The following is a 22,381-nucleotide window of genomic DNA, read 5'->3' as shown; positions in this document are numbered from 1 at the left end:
TTACTACAAGTGCTTAACTTATAAATGAGAGATAAGAGAGAGATAAAGGCTGAGAGGGAAGGGATGTATTTGCCTGGGGTAACAGGAAGTTACTGAAGACCTAAGACAAACCTTGTGCTCGGAGCTGCTATTCTAAGTCTCCTTTCCTCACACACTCATCCCTTCTACCCAATTTATTCTAGCTTCAAAATTCAGACACCAGTCTTTACTTCCTATTTATTTCACTTCCTTTGGATTTCTAAAAATCCCACATATATTTTTAAATTATTGTAAACATGGTGACTTGTTTGGGAAGAAAAAAGACCAACAATTTTGTAAGAATCATTTCACAGCACCAACTTCTATAACACCTGTATTTTTAGGGCTATTAATATTGAAACGCATGCCTTTATTCATAACGCAAACAATGGCGTTTTCCTTTCCATGCTGAGCAAAGAGGACACAGCTCACGGCTGTTGAGATCAGAAACAAAGGAAAATATCTGGGATGCAACAGTGTAATTAGTTAGGGGCCCCAGCAGGATAAAGAACAGGAGATTATGAACCAGTTAGAAGCTGTAATAAATAGGGGCGCACACCGAAGTGGCCAAGTATGAAAGCACATTTCCCAGGCCAAGGAGTCACTGTGGCATTAGCAGGCACAAAAGTCCATTGAACTGTCCCCAGCTCCCAACGCTCACTGAAAAAGTATGCATCCATTGAAAGAAGCCTGTCATCAGAACAAGCTCATCCTTTGGTTTTAGTGAAAACTGTTCAACTTGTTAAAAGATGAGGAGACGGAAATGGTGATACCAAGGCCAGGGCAGGGCTAACGATCGGAGGTGCTTAACTGACTGCTGAGTCTGCCAAACACATAATTTGGGGAACGCAGTGAGTTGACATTTGGTGTTAGATTTAAAACTTTCTAGAAACAGTCCAGGGGCTGCAATGAGGCACAGAGAGAAACCTCTGGCAGTCTCCTCACCTCTGTGTTTCCCTGCTTTCCTTTTCTCCCTGGTGAGAATCAACGGAGGTCCTTTCTCTCAGAACTTTACAGGTTGAATTCCAGACCTAATCCCCATTACCTGAGCAAGCCCAACCATGATGGGTTGGAGGGATTACCATGACATACTTAAACAAATAGGTCTATAGAACCAAATAGACTCATGGAGCCCTGACTCAATAACAGGCCCAGAATTGCAGGAATTAAGAGGTCATTTGTCATTCCCACTGTGAAAATTTTGGCTTGACCAAGACTGCGCACCCCCACCTTTTGTGTGTGGCTGCAGGGGAACTGGCCTTCCACCACAAACACATACAGCTCCCTTCTCTGCCTGCACGAGGAGGGGAATAGATACATCCTAGAAACATACATTCACCTATTCACCTAGTTACAGCTGTTCTCTAACATGCTCAGCCATTTTGCCACGGTCCCACCTCTCCCTGAGCCCTGTCCCCCCATTTCGACCCTGACACCTCCCTGCTAAGGTGCCTACTTCTGACAAAGGTGGCAACTACTCCAGAATAGTCTGTGGGGCAAATGCCTCTTGACACCTCTGGTGACCCCTCAGGACCCACTTCCTACTTTTTCTCAGACCTTGTCTTGCCAGGGCTTGTGACAGGTAACTCTTTACAGGCATCTCTCAGAGGAAGACATCGCTTCCCTAAAGCACATTTTATTTTCCTCTCCCTGGGTTTTCACTGATTCCATCAAATCTTTCTTGTAGGACAAAACCAATGTGGCCAAAGCCTGAATACAAATGTTCACAGCAGCATTATTTGTGAAAGCTTAAAGCTGTCAACACCTAAATCTCCTTCAGTGGGTGAAGGGATAAAACAAACTGTGGTATATCTACAATGACACTACCCAGCAGCAGAAAGGAGTGAACTGTTAATACACATAGTACCACAGGGGAATCTCAACGGCATTATACTAAGAGAAGCCAATATCAAAGGGATACATCCTACATAAAGTGACATTTTTTAAATGACAATACTATTGTGACAGAGAATAAATCAGTGGTTGCCAGGGGCATGAACAGGAGATCAGGATGTCACTCGAGAAGGATAACAATAGAGAGATTTGGGGAGAGATGTCCTGCATCCTCATTATGAAGGCTATCCAAAGCCACATACTCATATGTGTTAAAACTTATATGGCTAAATACCAAAGGGAAAAAAGTCGATTTTGCTGTATGGTAATTAAAAAAACAATAAGATAAAATATAAAAACAAAGGCAACACTAAGCATGAATCCCATCCAGGTTACATATCCCCCTGGCTCTGCTAGACTAGAATCCCTCCCCTTGGTTCCCTGGTGTCCCCCTTCCCTGATGCTGCAAGCCAGCCCCACAGTAACACCCCTGTTACCCCCCCACATCTGCCTTATCCTATTCTACAAGGTGGTCAATACCTGAGCACCCCCAAGTGGGGGATTTCCACATAAAGAATTGCAGCTGGATCAAGACAGGGCATTATATAACCTGCAGGGTGAGAAATGGATAGTTTCTGATACTCCCTCCGATCTTCTGACAACGTGGGATTGGAGGTGGGGATTAATCCGGATCTTGAAATCCCCCACCCCCATTAATGTCCCTGTTTAATTAACAAAGGGGGCAGACTTCAGTCTCAGAACCATGAGCAGGATAGAATTTAGTCCCCTTGTTTTGTCATAAAAATGTTAATCTCTTGAACTCCATGTCATTAGGCCATTTTTTATTTTGTTGAGAGAAAAGTTAGAAAAGCAATATAATAATTTCCTAGATTTCAGAGTCTGAATTTTTTCCAGCCCCACAAAACATTTCACGTCATTATTTTGTTTGGGATCTTAGAGGATTTTACTCACTGGGGTAATAAGCACAACTAAAATTCAACAGAAAACAAACCCAGTGTGGGTGTCAGCAGTCTGTTGACCTTCCTGAGGAAAAGACGACATTTGGAGTAATGTCCTCAGGACCTTCCCAGACTTTCCCTGGGCCAGAACTAACAAAAGATGAGACAGAACTGCCAGCAGAGAAAGAGTAAGCAAGGAATTCCTGGACGTTAAATGCCATATGATGGACGCCAAAGAGTGTGACACGTACTGAGTCCTTGCCAGTGATTGGCAGCAGAATGGCCATACCAGGCGGATGCTGCCAGGCTCATTAGAACAGCTGAGCATGGCCTCTACCAATAGATGGACAGCATTACAATGGAAAACACTTTCCAAGAGCAAAAATTCCATTTCTGCTGGACTGAGTGTTTTCTAAAACAATGTCAGTGACTGAAAATGACGGGAAATTGATGATCTTAATCTTTACAATCCCAAAAGAAAATTGCATGGTAAAATAAACTCACAGATTTTTTAAATAAAAGCAAAATCATCTACCAAAAAGTGATGCTCATTCCCCACTAGGTCTGTAGTAGTGTTACCTGTGTCCTCGTTAACAAATGCGTTTCATTAAAAACCAATCACTGCCAATGTGAGCTGGGGAAAATGTCTCGTGGTTTTACTATGCATTTCTTTTCATCTTAGTAGGTTTGATGTGAATTTTTCAACTGGGTTCTTAATATATTTAGGCTACTATCATTTTCTGCCCCATTTTTTGCAATTTCCCAGTTTGTCACTTGCTTTTAGCTTTTATTTGTGGTTTTTGTTTTACAAATGAGACCTTTTAGAGTTTTGTATACTGAAATATTTAAGTCCTTTCCTTTGGAATTTTTCTTGATTGGTTTTATTATTAAAATAACCTTTACCTACTAGAGACCAATTCATCTTCACCTCTAACTCCTTCTCATTGTTCTATGGTTTGATAGGTTGCATTGAAATCTTTTTCTTTTCTTTTTTTTTTTTAATAAGAGTTTATTTGAGCCAACCTGATGACATATACCAGGGAGCAAGATCTCAAATGGCCCCTGCACTGAACTCTTTAATCGATCCGGAATTTATTTTGGTACATGGTCAAAGTATGTTTTTTTTCATTTCCATCTAGCAAGACCTCCCCAATCATGAATGAAGTTAACCCATCCCCATTGATTTTAATAGCAGGGTGAGTTGTTCTGTGCACTGGGGTCTGTTTCAGAGCTCCTCCGCTGCAATCATCTGTCTGCCAAGCAAAGAGCCAGGACCACATTGTTTTAATCCTTAAAGTTTGTACAACATTTTAATATCTAGTAGAAGTGACTCCACATAATTATGCTGTTTTCTACTAATTTGTCCCAGGTTTATCAGGAGAAATGTTTCTCCCGTTACACGTCAGGTAGATATTCTGGGTCTTCTCTGTAGGCCGATCCCAGCAGCCTGGAGTGTACAAAGGAAGGCCCTTTGGGAGGGGGGTGGTTCCGTGCAGCCTGGGGTCTAGGGTGTAGCAATCTGGAGGGTATCTACCCTCATCCCAACCTCAGTCATTAAGGAAGAAGGGACTGAGGTCCTGGAATGAAGGAGCTCCAGTCCCAAGAGCAGGCTGTGCCAGGCCAGCGTGGGAGCCATTGTCAGACAGCATCTCTGGGATGGATACTGAACATTGCCACTGCCTTCCAAGATGGTCACTAGGGAGGGAGGCGATGGGAGGAATGAGAGCACAGGTGTGTAGTCACCACCATAAAAGGAGGATGACACCCGCCCCTAGGAATCCTTATGTCACCTTCAGCAGTCAGAATTCAACAAGCAGTGGAATAGGAATAGTTCATTTCTTCCTGTGAACTATTTCCTTAGAGTAAGACTTGCTAATTTATATTCTTAAGGGAAAAGTTCTTTAAGAGGACATCTTAATAGAAAAGTAGTCATAAAATTCTCACTGTCACCTTTCTTTCTGGTTTTCTGAGACAAGTCGAAAGCACAGGGCACATGCAAACACTCACAGGCTTTCACATGTACATGTACCAGCACATATGCACGCACATCATGCATGGGTGTAAAGGGTTTTCTCCTGCGAAGAAACACAGTGCGGCCATGGTACCAGCCACCACGAGGGGGGGTGCACATGACGTGGCTATTATTCAGAAGACAAATTTTAGATCTTCATGCTGTATTAGTTTTCTAGGGATACTATATGAATGTACCACCAACTGGTGGCTTAAAACAATATAAATTTATTGTCTCACAGTTTGAGAGACTAGAAGTCTAATATCAAGGTGTCGGCAGGGCCATGCTCTCTCTGAAGGCTGTAGGGGATGGTCTTTCCTTGCCTCATCCTAGATTAGCTACTGGCAATCCCTGGCATTCCATGGCCTTCTTTGGCTTATAGATGCATCACTCCAGTCTCTGCCTCTGTCTTCCTCATGGACATGTGTATACATAGTCTTCCCCAGTGTGTCTCTTTTCCTCTTCTTAGAAAGACACCTGTCATATTGGATTAGGGCCCACCCTAATGACCTCATCTTAACCTCATGATTACATCCTCAAAGACCCTATTTGCAAAGAAGGTCACATTCACAGGTACCAGGGTTTAGAAGGGGTTCAACATATCTTTTTGGGGGACACAATTCAACCCATAACAAAGATCAACAAACCTTGTTCACTAAAGTCATCGCGTACACCAGCAGCTCTGTGTCGACCCCATCCTTTTCCTCCAGGATCTCCATGATATTTGACCAGGGTATGACTCCTATGAATAAAGCACAAAATCATTAGGAGCCGGCATTCATCTTACCTTATCCAACTCACATCACAGTTTATCTAAAGACTCTTCACCCAAAGATGGCGCTAAATTTCAGTCACCAAATTTCAAAGCGTGACACATGCTTCTAATTAGGTGACAATATGCCACATTACCCTTGTTCACTTGAAAATGTATTGTTCAGTGTCAAGGTACCTATCAATTTGCTTGAAAAGTTCCCTTTATATTAAATATGTAACTTTTAAAAAATGCATTCATGTGCAGCTTTTTAGGCTACGCATTTCACTCTCCCAGTGCAGAAGGTCTCAATAAGTACTCTCTGTACATCGGCATGCTATGCTCTGATCTCCTGCCAGGAAAGGGGAAGTGGGAGGTCTTTACATTCAGGCTAGCAGTGGGCTCCAAGAACGAACAGTGAAACGTCCGTCTAGCAAATATTTTAAGAACAGAAGTATATTATCTCGTTCAATCAAGGCACAAATACTGTTTAAAGCGTCAACCAAGTAGGAGCAGCTGGGTCTGGTGGGAGGCTGTCCTCACAAGGTTTATAATCTAATGGAGCAGTGAGGCACATGCGTAACAACACACGTCACCACAGACTAAAAGCACTTGCAAGGCAAAAGCACTTAGCTGAGCCTGTCACGCAGCGAGGGAGGTCTCCTGCAATGTGGATGGTAGTGGAGGGCTTGGTGCAGAGGTGGCTCCTAAGTGAGGCTCTGCAGGTGAAGGCTCATGGGTGCTTAGCCCCTGGTTCCAGGAGAGGGCAGGAAAACCCTTCATGTTCAGGACCACCAAGGCCGCAAAGGGGGCATAACACCCTGACACAATTTCCTACGCCTGAGACAAATATCTGACGTGAAGTGCTGCCTTGCCCTTGGCGTGGTGCTGTGAAACATGAAGCTCTTTCCTGCTTTCTCTATAAAGATCTTAAAGAGATGTTGCTTAATTTTGCAGATAAAAGTAAATTCTGAAATAACTTAAAACCAGTGGCTTCCAAGGGCTGGTTCTTGGATCGGTTATGTCAGAGCTGATTTCCTGGCCTTGATAACAAAAACTCCCCCAAGGGCAGCAATGGTATCTGCCTTATTGCTGTGCTTTCAGCATAGTGCCTGGCATATAGCAGGTGCTCAATAAAATGTCTACTGAATAGTGAATGGAGATCTCTGAGAGGGCATGACATGGGTTAAGCTGGAGCAGTTTTAAATTAACCAGAGGGCAAATGCACACAGTAAGAAAAGGAGAGAAGGCAGGAGAATTTTTTAAAGGAACAGGCACTATACAGTGTGAAAGACATGGATGCAGTTAGATGCAGAGATCCATTGGCTCACGAACAAAAAGCCTTTTCCTTTGGCCAAGTTCCCCAGTCGGTCAGAATGAGGCAATCTTCTACAACCCTTTTTAACACTGAATGTAAAAGCATGATCCTCCACCATTAACTGCTGAATTATCTTCTTGCTGATATTGATTATCAAACTATTTTGAAGTCCTCACCTGTTCTTCAGAGCCCAGCAAAGTCACCATTTCTGCCCTCAGGACAGTCAGTCGATGTGGTCAGTAGGTCTTGAGTCTCACTGTCTAGGTGCAGTTCAAGCCCCGTCAATGGTTCTGCTTGTGTTTATAACAAGGGCAACTTCTATTATTCCCACTTGGCACCCAACCTCAGCAGAAAGTGCATTGTCTAGTGGGTTACCCACATATGGCTAAAAGGAAGACCATACAGGAGAGAAAGCATTGAAACTAAGAATCTCCAGTGGTGCCAGTGGGCCCAGAATTGCCTCCTGCTTGCATACTTTGGAGCCAAAGGTGCCAGACAGAGCCTAGATAAGGAAAGGCCAACAAGCAAAGGCAGGCACTTGGAGAGAGAGAAGTAGCCAGATTATATCCTCTGTCACAGACAGACACACTTGTGCACCATTTTATCCTTTATAATGAAAACACACAAACACTGGCTTCATTTAATTGAGAAGTGTGTTCTTCAGCTATGATACCTGATTCTCTCATTACCATTTAAAGATTTCAAGTCTGGAAATGTGGATATTTTTGTGCACTGTTGGGGTGAATGTTCATTCTCCTTTGATTGTTTGGGGACGTGAAAATGGGAAATGTTTCAAACAATGAAGGTAAAGGGAACATTTTGGTTCAACACAACAGCCTTGGCCGGGCTCAACCTGGCCTATGTTAGGAATCAGCAGTTGCAACTTTCCCAAGAGCAGCCACCAGAATACGTGGCCCAGGTCACCCCAGAGCCACCTTTGCTTACTCCACACAGTGGTTATGTGTACACGTGTATATGCGGGTAGGGCATGGGGGTCCTGTCTTAGACTCATAAGCCATATGATCTTACCTCTTCATATAACGAAGCCCAGAGTTGTGGAATGAACAGTGGCTCCGGAAATGCATCTAAATCAAGTGATGGTAACAACCTTATAGGATTGCTGTGAGATACCATTGAAATAAAGCATTTTGCCTTTTTTGCCTAAGCCCTGATGGAATACGTTAGAAGACAATAATTAACTTAATCATGATCCTCTGCCTCTCTCTCACTCCACCCCCAAACACTGGAGTGAGTGCAGACTCCGCGGGAGCATGTTTTGTTCTCTGGTGTTTCAAGCACATATTTAGTGCTTAAATATTTGTCGACTACATGAGTTGTACATGAGAAATGCTTAGCATAGTGTCTGTTACACAGTAGGCACTAGGATATCAGTAGCTGTAACTGGAATGATGGTTGGGGGTGGTGATGACACTCATACTTACCCACAGGCCTTCTACCCAGGCTCTCAGGCCAGCCCTCTCTTCCCACCAAACCGCAGTGCCTCTCTCTTAACCCAGAATAAGTAAACACAGAATAAATAGCTCAATACTTTCTCCCTCTTACTTTCCTCCTAAGTCTCTGTATTAAACCCTAAAGAAAATAAGATGTTTAGCACAATGTGAGTTGGTACATGAGTTGGTCTAATACTCAAACAGAAAGTCCTCACAGGACGTTCCATGTTCCATGTCTCTCAACACGATGGATAAACACATTTAACATATATACTTCAGCTATAAATAATGGAAATAGAGCTTGAGTTCTGTCAACCCCTAACTTCCACCATGCTTTGTGCATTCTTCACAGATCAATATATCCTCAAGCAGAAGTCAGAGACAGGATAGCTTGAAAGGATGGCTGGATTTTTTCCCCTGTTAATCATGTGTGATACACATGTTTAAGAATTATGTCATATCTCATCACCTCATATTCAAATGAAAAATGAAACTTCTTCAAAAGCAGTGCTGAACCAAATTAGCACTGGCTCACAATGTACGACTGAAATTTCAAAACAGGTTAGTTCCCCAGTCTGGTCATTTGCCCCGCCCTCTGAGAGGTAAACCCATATAGTCAGAGGGAAGGGCACTCTTCACAGGGCTGCAGAGAGTTCTCCACCAGTTTCTTGTCAATTACCACAGGAAAGAGCTCAAGGAAAGAGAGTCTCCCAGGATAGTGGAATGACAAAGCAAAGGCTTGTAAGGCTTGTAAGTACTCACTGCCTTTCTCTCTTCCTGCCAGGCCCTGTCCACTAAAAAGGGAAAGTGACTTGAAGATCCAAGCAAAAAAGATGACCCAGCAGTCTGAGCAGACGGGTGTCTGCTTTACAAATTTTTTGTTGTTGTTGTTACAAATTGGGAAAAGATGGCCATCATTATATCTTGGGGGAGAGACTGAGTACACAGAGTCTCTGTGTCATGCCCCAGAAACTAGCTCGAATTCATCTTTTTTTCCAGCCCCTGAGCAAAAGTGCCAATTGCCTGAATCAAATGGAGCATTTTTAATTTTCATTAATTCGTAAATACTTACTAGTCCCTACGATGAACTTAGACACTTCTGCTTTTACCCCTGCTTCCTAACTGGTCCTCTCTTAGCCAAAGGGCAAACTGTCCGCACTCACAGAATGAACCCTTCCAGTTAACCCATGCATGATGTTTACAAAGCAACCAGGGGAATTTATTCTGGGACAACTTCATTTGCTGTAGGTAGTAGTGATTTTTGAGGACTTGTAACTTATTTGCTGGTTTTCTTTGTTGATTCTTTAAATAATCTGACAGTTTCATCATCCAAAAGAATTCCTTTCTATTAAAAGAACCAGTCTATACTTTAACACACCCATTCTCCACTTCATCCCCCAGAGGAATGTGTCTAAAGCCTCTTGAGGAGTACAATTTATGGCTTATTTATAAACTTGTGCACAATGGACATGCATGATTGGCCCTCGGTCACCTCTGGCACCTTCGTCTACCCTCTCACCCAGCTGAGAGGGAAGGAGAGAGCTGCTTCTAAACCTACTGGTGGAAACACACCTGGAAGTCATGATGTTCTCTGCAAATACCGTGATATATTTATATGCTTAATTCCATCATAGGATTCAGGAACAATTTTACTAGCAGTAAAATAGGATGATGTTATATGCATGCATTATAAAATTACAGCCAAGACCACACATGTCCATAGAGAAACATGCTATTGAACCACATGCGATAAGCTACATCTGAGTTTTTCCATTAGTGCTATTCCCGCCCCCACTTTTTAAATTTTTTTTATTTTTTTGGTAGCTAGCGCTCAGTAGCAGAGAGATGACAGCAGTTGCCAAAAATTTAAGAAATTGTATAGGCAAAACAACCATAAAACTAAGAAAACAATCCATTAGCTTCTTTAAGTTGTGGGGGTTTTCTTCCTTCCTTCCTTTCTTCCTTCCTTCCTTCCTTCCTTCCTTCCTTCCTTCCTTCCTTCCTTCCTTCCTTCCTTTCTTTTCTTACAAATTGAAAAAAAGATGGCCATCAGTTTGCCTCGGGGGAGAGATTGAGTATAGCAGAAAGCTTTTGGCTGGACCAGTAGATGTGGTCTTGGATGTAGGTGTCATGCCCTGGGTTCACCTCAGGATCACTCTTCTACCCCCACAACATGCCCTCCATGAAACGTGAAGTCCAAGGAAGGCAACTCTGAGCTCCCAATTCAACTAAGTCAAAGCACAACTCCAAGGTCATGATAAGGCTGTCCCGTCTAACACAGCCCCCATGAAAAGAGCCCATGGGTTACCTGAAATTTAGGACAGGAAGATGAAGAATCCATTCATCATCCTAAGGTAACCCCCAGAGCTGGGGGATGGAACATAACTCCTCCAAGAATCAATGAAAGGATTTGCCTCACTCTCTTCCCAAACACCTATCTTTGGCCCTAAACCTCATTCACTGGCCTTGGAAATACCAACACTGGTTTCTGAGCTATTGGCAGTCTTCATTAAGGATTCTCAGTTGGCTCTATGACCTACTTTTGACCATAAGGGATTTCAAATCTGGCACCAGATAACAACATGCTACGGTAGAAAGAAACACATAGACTTGCCCCGGTTTGGGTCCCATCTAAGGGTCAGAGCAGATAAAGCATGTGTGAAAGGAAGGAAGGAAGGAGACAGGATGACTCAGAGAAGATGGAAAAATAGGAGAAGGGTTCTGTATGTGTTCAGTGATGGAGGCTGGGGACAAAGCATTAAAACAAGCTCAGGTTCAGGTCTGTCCTGGGTATGCCAATGAGTGCTTTTCTTTCCTTGTCAACCCTTGTTCCATCTCTAATCTTTGTATACTTACTATCATAAAAAATATATTTCCTGCAGTGGGAGGTCTACACAAGGGGAATTCTGTTCATTCTCTGTTTTGAACAGATACAAAGTGGATGCCTTCCTGCATCAGACATTTTTACTTTGATGAAATAAGGGGGCGGGGACCACTCACCTCTTTTTGTGTCGACAGCAGAGACAGCCTGAATCAGAAGAGGTGCATTTGACTCTGAGTACTCCACAAAGACGAGCAGCAGCTTCAGGGCTGTCTTCACCACCAAGCGAAACTGTGAAAAAAAGATAAACCATCACAGAGCTGCAGACACAAGCACGCACCCCCAAAGGCATTGTCTCCTAACAGGAGCTGGCACCCAGGGCTGGCTCCAGCCCAGGTACTCTTGTCAAAGATTACACAGATTCCTTCTTCGGATGCCTCAGAAGGCAGGTATTAGAATTATCCCCATTGTACAGATCAGGAAACTGAGACACACCCCTAAAATAGAATCAGAATTCAAACCCAGGTCCTTTGCTCTCAGAGCTCCCATGCAGAGGTCTTTCAACATCCTAGGTAGTAGTTACTGAATCAGTTACAGTAGTCCCCCTTATCCATGGAGGATAAATTCCAAGACCCCTTGTGAATGCTTGAAACAGCAGATAATGCCGAACCATATACCATATATATATATATATATATATATATATATATATATATATATATAAAACATTATATATATATATATATATACACACATATATATATATATATATCATGTTTTTCCTATATATACATACCTATGATAAAGTTTAATTTGTAAATTAGACACAATAAAAGGTTAACAATAACTTATAATAAAATGACAACTATAACAATATAGTGTAATAAAAGTTACGTAAATGTGATCTCTCTCAAAATATCTTATACTGTACTCCTTTTTGTGATCGTGTGAGATGATCTAAAGCCTACACGATGAGGTGAAGTGAGGTGAATAACATAGGCGTTGAGACAGCGTGTTAGGCGACTGTAAGAGTGACCTGAATAGCAGCGCGGCGGTACTACGATAGAGGATCTGCTCACCCAGACAGCTAGAGAGTGACTACCAGGCAGAGACAGTATACGGCATGGATACGCGGGATAAAGGGGTGATTCATGTTCTGGGCAGGACTGAACAGGACATGGTGAGATCTCATCACGCTACTAGAATGGTGAGCAATTTAACTTATGAATTGTTTATTTCTGGAATTTTCCATTTAATATTTTTGGACCATGATTGACCGACCATGGGTACCTTAAACCATGGAAAGTGAAACAGTGGATGGAGCGGGGGCTACTGTACTTCATTTTCTCCAGACATTGTAAGGTAGGAATGTTCACAATTCTCATTTTTCTAGTGATGAAACAGGCACAGCAGGTTAAATTATTTATCCAAACTAGCTTGGTGAGCCAGAAATCTGAACCAAGTCTCCCTCTTGAAACTGAGCAGCAAAGGCTACTTGGGGGCCTTAAAACCCACACTTCCTGGGTCCCGGGCAGAGTATTTGTGCGGAGCCATGTACAGCCCAAGGGCTGCCTTCACACGTCACAGATTCCTCACCCAGATAAATTCCCAAACCTCCAACTCCAGCTCAGCCAGCCCTGGGCTGTGGCAGCAGCAGAATTTTCCAGGTCAGCTCCCTCCCTGCCCACCCAGATACTACTGCAACCTTCATCCACCATCTCATTTCCTGGACCCCACTTCCTTCCAAGAACCTTCTCAAGAAACTCAGATACCAACTACTTCCTGGAAATGGGTTCAAATCATTCATCTAAGAAACAGCCGGCCAGCCTGCTAGTCCCACCCCCAGCAGTTTGCTTGTCAGGGCTCCGCCCTCTACAGGCGGGGAGAGGAGCTTATTTGCACTGTGTCTGCAGGGCTTGGAACTACACTTGGCACAGAGTAGGCTCAGCGATGTTTCCTCAATGAACAAATGAATCAATTCATGACCAATCAATGCATAGCCTTTGCCTCCATCATTGTGGTTGTGAAGAATCGGCTCCAGGTTCTCCATTTGCAGCCCAAGGAAGACCCCGTGCCTTCTGGAGGAATCTTCTCACATCAGGACACGTGTAGACTTTCCAGGGAACTTGGACTATTGTACAGTCCCCACAGGGAACAGCATTAAAGCACTACCCACCCCAAGTCATTTCTCCAAAATCATGCAAATACCTCTACTCCCTTGCCCTTTTCTCCTCTGTCACACTTCTCTAGTAAGCCATCTGTCATTTCCCTGATTCCACATCTATCTCTAGCCAGTGCCATGGTTCTCAGCTCTCTTTATAGGAAAACTCTCAAAAGAGTTGTCACAGTCCTGGCTGAGCTTCCACACCTCCAACTGACTCCTCAACCCAATCTGACAGGGCTTCTATCACCACCACACAAATTAAATTATGCTTGTCAAGGTTGCCGATGGCCTCCATGTGATCAAATCCAATGGTTACTTCTCTGTGCCCATTTTAGCTCAACTCTCAGTGGCATAGGACACAATTCATTGCTCCCTCCAGAAACAATGTCATCCCATCATGGCCAACCACAATCTCCTACTTGAATGGTCATCCCTTTGCTGGTTCCTTTTATGGTGCTCAACTTCTAGGTTTGGAAAGGTCAGAGTTCACTCATGCGCCCTTTCCTTCTCTTTCCACACACTCTCTCTAGGTGAGCTCATCCAGTCTCGTGGTTTTAAATCCCATCTGTGACAGCGCTAACTGTTGCTTCCCAGACCTGACCAAACTCCTGAGCCAGGTGGTTGCCCATTCACCTGACCCCTGACATCTCCATTCAGATGCTAACGGGCACCTCAAATTCAATGTGGCCACAGAGAACGCTTGATGTTAACTCATGCTCACTCCATTCCATTCCCAGCCGGATCCTTCCACAGTCGCATCTCCGTCCAAGGCGCCATTGTCTGAGTGGCAAGTGGGAGTCATCCTGCATTTCTCTTACCCCATTCTCACAACAAATCCATCTGCCAATCCTGACAGGACTTCCTGTCCTAACTCAATCCACCTCTCCATCTCCCTTTCCATGCCAGACCACTGGGAGTACCTTCCTGACTACTTCATCTAAAGGAGCCTCTTGGTCACTCTTATATCACCCTGTTTGATTTTCTTCACATCCTTTATCATGACCTGAAATTGCTACATACATACATACACATTTGTTCACCTCATATCCCTTTGTTGTCCCCAAGCAGAAATAAGCCACTTGGTGGCAGAGATGTTTTGTCTCACACACCGGCAACGGCATCTGTCCCAGCGGAGCGGCTCAGTCGGTGCTGCACATGCAGGGCAGGCCGGCATGTCCTTTTCACAGACGCTTCTTCAAATCCATCTCCCTGATATGGCGTGGAGCAAGTGACCTTGGCCCCAGCTTCCATTTCCTCACCCCCCACAGTCCTCAGCAAAGCCGAGCACCCCTGCACTGAGGACAAGGAGCTCCTGGGACTTCCGTTCCATGGTGATGTCCCTCCCACACTGGGAACTGAGTTCTCTGAAGGGCTTTGAACTCTTGAGAGCGTGTTCACCTTCATATTTTGAGTCCCACATTTGGTCTTCTGCTCCCTGACTAGGAATAAACTAAATTCCAGAGTGTTTGTCTTAACAACTACAAGGTTGGGGGTAAGAGGGGAAGGCATGGCACAATGAACTGCACTATCTTTGTACATTTTGAGCTGAGGAAATTTCTTCAAGTAAATAAAACACCCAGCAAGTCCAGGCTTGGCAACTTCCTTTGTGGGCGGACTGTCATTATGCGGTTTAAACCTTCTCAGTACCTTCCTGGGAAAGAACCTGGCTGCTGCCCAACCCCACTCCCCCATTAGCTGGTCTCAGCAAGGGTCCCCCTATGCAGCTCATCAAGGCTCCTTCTGAGCATCTCTGTGGTCATGAGGTCTTGGCCAACATGGTCCCAGGGACCCAAAACCCCTTAGCCACTCTCTCTTACCATGCTCTCTAATTAAGAAACCACTGTTTTCTAGTAAATCTTCTTTTCCTGTTGGTCTCAACATGCCTATTTACATCGTCTTCTTTGCTGTAAAGACTCTGTTTGGAGCTCTTTTACCACTGTAATTAAAAAAAAAAAAAAAAGAACCACCAAACTCTTCTGATTCATGAGTTTAGGTTTCTATGAATTTGGCTTCAATTGAGTCTAATTTTATGTTTCTATATGTTCAGAAGCTTACCATGTAAAATTAATAAGAATCGTATTAGCTAGTTAAACTACTTTAGAAAAAAGAGAGCATTAGAACAATACCTTTACGTGAATGCATGATACTAATTGCAAGCATGTCCTAACTAATCATCAAAATCCATTCAGCAAGACTTCTCCTCAGAAATCCTTATTAGTCTCGCTGCATAGACTTGAAAGTAATAAAAGTACCTTACTTCAAAAGATTTCTACATTAATCCCTCATTTATCCAGTAATCACTTCATTTGATGCCCTCAGGTATCTGGAATGCAGTCAAAACCCTCCAAAGTGTGGGGACAGCCACAGTGAAGGCCACACAACCCATTCCTCCAAGTTCAGACTCACTGCTCATCTCAAAGCTCTAAAAAATCCACCCTTGGTGTCACTCGCACTTATCTTTGACACATTCTAATAAGAGTGGCTACTGAGACACCCAGCCCACATCTGCTGAGAAGGGGCAAACCAGAGGCCAGTGATGGATCAGGAGAGGCAGGCCTACCACGGAACAAGAGCAAGGATCATGAATGAGGATGGTGGGAACAAGCTGCATGGATGCCAACGCACACACCACTGCATGGCTCAGGCACTGAAGGCTTCTCAAGGGGACACAGCAGCGTCACTCCAATCTGAATTGTCTTTCAGCTCTGCCTGGAGGTCCTTCATGTTCTAATGAAGAGTTTCATTGCAGTGGTTTATAGGCTCCAACACTTGCTCATTTGTGTAGCACCGAGGGAAAATCAGTAAGAATTGATTCTCATTCTTATGGAAGATCAATCACTTGGGAAGCTAACGCGACAGTCACAAAAGAGTTAAACAGGGATGCAGGGAAACCAGAAGTCAGCCTCAGAAGCAGAGGTCAAACAGGCTGATGCAGAGAGTGCAAACTCCTACGTCCAGCGGCCCTAAGAGACTGCTTGCTAAGGTTGTTGCTGAAGGAATTCAGAGCCTGGAAGGGGTGGACTGGATGACCCCATTTAAGTTCCCTCCTCATCCCAAGATAATCTGCTTCCTCTTTCAACATCTTCAGCATCTTCCAGAAGCCCAACATCAGGAAGGTTCTGCGAGGGCATAAGGAAGCCATGGCCCTGCCTTCAAGGAGGTAGTCATCCCACTGCTGTGAGAGGACCTAGAACACCTCCATATCGTACAACTGAGTGTGTTACCCAGAGGCCCTCAGAGCCAGGTCACTGAGGATGGAAAGTCCCTCCCAGGGGACAGCCCTTAGAGCGAGGAGGAGAGTCAGTCAGACAGGCTGAGAGCTGATACAGCCACCCTCTGGGCTTCCATGGAGCGGAAGAGCTGTGTGATGGCCTTTGGGTTCCTGCTGACACAAATGATTCCACTTCCTAAGGGCTGGAAGAAACATACTGGGGGTCTAGATTTAGCCTTTGGGCTATAGGTTACTCCCTTTTTAAATAACTACGTTCTAGAGAATGCTGATATTCTATGTCAATGCTGCCCAGTCTAACAAATTATGCTTTATATTGCTTTAAAACACTCAGCTAAGTGACAGTGTATAACAGGAATCAGAGACAGCCCTTTGTACAGGGGAGGATAGGGACCCACAGCCAGCTCTGAATTGTTGTGCTTCTCATATTCATTTAGCACATTTGGGGGTCAGCGGGGGGAAGACTGGGCTGAACTTTACTTTCTGCTGCAGCTCTCCATTTGCACTCTCTGTTCCTGCTCTTCATAAAGCAGAGGCCATCAGTCCTCAGAGGAATAGAGAAGCCTTTGACACAAGGATGTACCCTTTTTCAGGTGAGACCTCAGTCAGGGACTCCGCCTCCAAACTACATGAACACCTCGGGACTCCAACGTCACCTCCCTGCCACGGAGGCTGGGATGGAGGGTAGCAGGAAGATGTCAACACTGTGCTTTGCTGTTTTTGTTTTTGTTTTGTTTTGTTAATTTTCCAGGTCAACCCACAGGGAAGGTGTGGAGTCAGCCTGTACAGAACTGGGGTGTCTAGGTTTTGATAAAATGTAACCACCAGATATATAGAAAAGGAATAAAAGGCCATTTTTCTCAATAATTTTGCACTTGAAAGCAAACTGGAACTCCCGTCATGTTTTATTGTACTTGGAGAAACCCAAGGACTATACTTAGCAGGTCAAATATGCTGCTTATTAAGTAGAAATAAAAGTATTCCAACAAAATCTCCAAATTCCTACTCCTCTTCGAAAAATTCAACATCCATAAAAAGAAAACAACTTCCAAACCTCAGGATTTAAATTACAAAGGGGGTTAGAAAAACATGCTTCATTCTATTTGTTTTCATTTTCCACTAAAATATATGTTATAGAAGTAGATGCTGGTTATTAAAACTAAATTAGAAATTGGTAAGATAACTGATCTATAAAGTACTGTCCCTGTTTACAAGCTTACCAGAACTAAGAATATCCCAAGTATTTTAACAACAACAAAAATTCAACTGACTTAAGATACTTATCTTTAAGAACTCCTCAATTAAATACTGCACTCCAATGACAGGTACTTAAGCTCAGAATTCCTAAGAAGTTCAGAACAGGCATTAAGCCTTTGTAAATGGGTGTCCAACACGCCAACAGACACCTCCAACTTCAAATAAGACACTGTCTGTAAAATGAGGTGGGTCTTTTCAGAAATAAAGTGTGGGTCCAAATATATTACCTGCATGCAGAACTCTGGGCCTTGACTTTCAGGTGTCCCGAAAGGAGAAGGGTAGACATTAGAGTTGGCATATCTGCCAGGACAGGAAGTTACCTGTGCTATGTGCTATGGCCTCAGGGCCTGATGGCCGACCTGCTTATGACCTGATGCAATGCACAGAAACAGAACCAGCTTTGTGATTAGTGTAGTAGCCGAGTGCAAGGCTGGGAACGACTTAAGTTTTCACTAGTTAGTGGATAGGAAATCTTGCAGAATGTAAAATATTAGCAGACTATTAAAAATCATCAAAATGGATGTCAAAGTAATAAATAATATTACAAGTGAATATTTTCTTCTATTGAGATAAAATTCTGGGGCTGAGCTAGAGGTTTCTTGAAAGAATAATGACTAAAAGTGGACGAGACCAGAAAATATCCACTTTGCTAACTTTCCCTTAGGATATTCAATGAAGAGTTAGGTAACACAGGTACCATACGTACAATAGCGAACAGAAATCCATGCTCACTATTAACTAAGGATATCAGAAACGCTGCACTATATACTGCCTTAAGGAATACCTCGATAGTATTTGCAAAATGAAGGAGGGAAATCAACAGGGTTGGGTACTTTTCCAGTTACTGACATCTCCATTTTCAGATGCAAACTCTCATGTTCAAGGAGGCTATGCAATTTCTCACACAGCTCATTTCTAGAGGAAGTCAAAGAAAAACACAGGCCAATGTGATTCTTTCTACTACACTATGGGGAACCCCATCTTTCCCTCTAGTGCAAAAACCTAGGCCTTGGGGGAAATGTAACAAATATTCTTTTCCAAGCGATAATCAAGATTAAAGAAATTTCTTCAGAGAATAACCAGCCCTGGAAACAGGACAGTGGACAACAACTATGGTTCAGGTATGGTGAATGTGCTGTTAGCAAGAGTTTGGCAGCTCACATCTCCTTAGAGTAGGTGGAGGAGGGTTGGCAGGTGAGTGCTGGCAGGTGGAGAGAGCTGTGGGGATGGCGGACAGCAGCCTGGCAAAGGCAAACCTGAGTCTGCAGGGCCACTCCTGGACTGGCTCCCAGAAGTCTTCACTTTGTTCAGTCCTGCTGCCCATCAATTTCTCTTAGAACATCTCTTTCCCAGGAATAGCACGTGGGCTACTCAGGATTTTGCATCACCCCAAACATTCTTTCACATTAGAACCACCCATTCCTACTCTTTCTTCAGCTGCTAGAAAGACAGCTGCTAGTCCTCAGTCACATGGCCTAAAAGGGCAGAAGGGTCCAAGCCCCATCCTCTGTTCCTGTTTTTCAAGTTCATAGGGATCTGGTCTATGTCAAGTAGTAAACTGTCATTCTGGTTTATCAATAAGCCTCTTGAAAGTTGAGGAACCACATATCAGCTCCCTAAGTGGACTGGAGAAACTGCTCTTCCAACCCTGTGGCTGGAGACCCATCCTGGACCCTCGGGTCCCTTCAGCATGCTGGTCCCTATAAAGTCTGGCCTGAACCTCTGGTCTCTTTCACTGACATCTTCCTGAAACAATGACTAGTAAATCTTCCTTTTATTTATTTTTTTTCCTTCCACTGAGATTATCTTCACATGGCGGTATCCAAGAGATCAAATGAGTGAGAATCAGTTTTCTGGGTATAATAGCTACATGGTCAGCAGAAAAGAAATAGCCCTTAAGGGGAAGCTGGCCCTTTGTACTCACAATGTCTCTAACACAAATATCATGTAAATAAATAAATAAACAAACAAATATCATGTAAATGGGCCTTTAAAACTCGTGGAATTTAAAAAATCTTACCTAACAAAACATTGATAAACATGGAGAAAAATCAAATACAACCTCATTCATTGAATATGTTTTCATGAAATTAGAAACCATGAAGCTCTTTAAATATCGCACAGAATCAGAAACAATGTGATCATTTAACAATATGAGAAAAACTCAAATGAATCATAGTATATCTGTATGACAGAATATTATGTAGGCATTAAATACTGTGTTTTTAAAATATAAAAATAAAACAGAAAAATGTGTATAATATATTTAGTGTTAACTACGTAAGAAAAATTTAAAGAAAAATCACAAGGAAATGTCTGAAGTTAAAAATCTTTATGTATCATTTCACGTGATTTTTTACTTTACTTTTTTGTAGTTCTAAAGTTTTATATATGAGAGTACATTACATTTATAACCATGAAAAAATCAGTAAAAGTTTTAAAAGGTTATTTTTAATATCAAAATTTCATATTACACCAATAAACTTCAATCTGTTATCATTACATCATAAAAATTAGTTTTAACCTAAATTTCTACTAATAAAATACATATTACTTTAAGTAATTTGGAAAGATTAAACACAAAAATGCAACAGATTTATTGGTTGAGTAGATCTCATGATATTGAATACATTCAAAGTGTTTTTTTAATCTACAAAATTAGCTCTCTGGCTTCTACTGCGAAAGCTGCAAAGAATGGCACTCCAAACCTAACAATAAGAAAAGCCAAAGAATCATTAAAATCATAACTTTTCTTGAGCCCATTAGACAGCTGGCGTTTCAGGGCAACCAAGTAGTCTGAAATCTAAGGAGGGACAGCTTTCCTTCGGCCAAGAAAAGATGGGACACTGACAATGGCCCATCTCAGGCAGAGTATGGAAGGAAGATGGAGCCACCATACCAAGCTACCAAGCAGTAAGAAACACCCAGGTAATAGTTTTAAGAAAGTGCTAAAGGCTGAGTATGAACTACCATAAGAGTATGGAAACCCTGGGAACTATAGACACAGAAGGATTCAGCATTTACTCACAGGCATTCTCCAAGGAACTCCATGGCACTCGTGAAGAAGATTGAGGGCAAAGCTGGAGACCTAAGAACATCTCCCCATGGTGCAGGCCTGGGGGTACACAGACAAATAACCAGAGCAACTGCAACAACCCCTGAGGAGGAGGGGAACAGCCACCACACCACCTGGAAAGGTGGGGAACCACACACAGCACCTTCTCCTCTACGAGACATAAGCCACAGGGAAGGGCAATAAATCGTGTTGCCCCATACATAGCACAGGTGCAGTAGGAGAAGGGAAGAGACTACAACTCCTGGCAGGAAACCGTTCTGAGCCCAGACCTTTCCAGGTCTCCTACTACTGAGGGAGGTACAGGTACACCCCCAGACCCTGCTAAAGACTAATGTGGGACAAAGAGGAAGCCCAGTCCCCCATTCCCCAGGCTAGCAAGCACCAGGAGTGTATCACTAAGCGAGGGACAGAAGCATGGAGACAGACCTTCTCTGAGGCTCAGACACATAGGGAAGATCTAAAGGTGAGAGTGAAAAAGAATGTTGAGAAAAACTTTCTGGCCAGTGAGCATTCACCCGAAACACAAGATAATGCTTTGAGAAACTTGGAAACTGGTGGTGCACTGAACATAACCACAGCAACAACAAAGCCAAATGAGCAGCAAAGCCAATTCCACTCATGAGCAGACTGACAATCTCTCCCCTTTAAAGCCCAGCATTAGAGGCTTGCCCAGCTGTCGGCTTTAACACTACTTATCTCAGGTTATACTGTCCTACACATGACACCAAGCTTTCAACCAAAAATTACAAGATATACAAAAAAGCAAGCTAGCCCCCAACTCCCACCCCGGCTGTCAAGAAGCAAAGCAATGAACAGAACCAGATTCAGATTTGACTCCATGTTGGAACTACATCATTCACTATAATTAGTGCTAAAGACTTTCCCGGAAAGGTGGATAGCATGCGTGAACCGATGAGAAAGTTCAGTGGAGGGAAACCAGGAAAACAGTCAAAGGGAAATGCTAGGGGAAAAAACCCGATGGTCAAAAAGATGAAGGATGTGTTTCATAAGTTCATCAGAAAGACTCAACTGAGCTGAGGGAAAAAAATCAGTTAACTCAATGATAAGTCAACATAAATTGTCCAAAATGAAACACAATGAGGGTAAATAAAAGTTTTACTCATGCAAAACATACTGTTTATATCAGGCACTGGAAGCATTTTAAACCCTAAAGCTTTCTTTTCTTGGACAGAAACCAGATGCAAAATCTTAACAAGCATCCTATTGATGGTTAAATGATTCTAATATAGGCACATGAGCTCTATTTCCTCATGTGAGGATCCAAAGATGCAGAGATTAAGTCTTGGGAAATTATGTAACTCAAACGACAGTACAACTCATGCTCCATTACAGTGAGAACAGGATTTCAGATAATCATGCTTATCTACACAGAAACTATTTCCTTTTTTTTTTTTTTTTTAATTTGGACACATCAATTCAAAGAATCCTTCATAACACTACTAAGAATACCTGAGTTTAATATTTGATGCTCT

At 43.0% G+C, this 22,381-nt stretch overlaps 1 protein-coding gene across 23 annotated transcripts in view; it reads right to left on the bottom strand.

The window, feature by feature from the left end:
* The window catches only part of FHOD3 (formin homology 2 domain containing 3), a 434,191-nt gene that overhangs the window by 155,463 nt on the left and 256,347 nt on the right, over window positions 1–22,381 (bottom strand). For all 23 annotated transcript variants that reach the window (XM_074340102.2, XM_074340103.2, XM_074340106.2 and 20 more), the window contains exons 7-8: window positions 11,342–11,453; window positions 5,469–5,563 (exon numbers count right to left, since the gene is read on the bottom strand). In XM_074340102.2, coding sequence (XP_074196203.2) covers window positions 5,469–5,563; window positions 11,342–11,453 — 207 coding nt within the window. The remainder of the gene's footprint in view (window positions 1–5,468; window positions 5,564–11,341; window positions 11,454–22,381) is intronic.

This window comes from Rhinolophus sinicus, chromosome 4 (genome assembly GCF_057876585.1).
Source record: "Rhinolophus sinicus isolate RSI-liver-muscle chromosome 4, RSI-T2T, whole genome shotgun sequence".
NCBI lineage: Eukaryota > Metazoa > Chordata > Mammalia > Chiroptera > Rhinolophidae > Rhinolophus > Rhinolophus sinicus.
The sequence above is the reverse complement of the archived record's forward strand: the minus strand, read 5'-3'. Positions and strand labels throughout refer to the sequence as shown.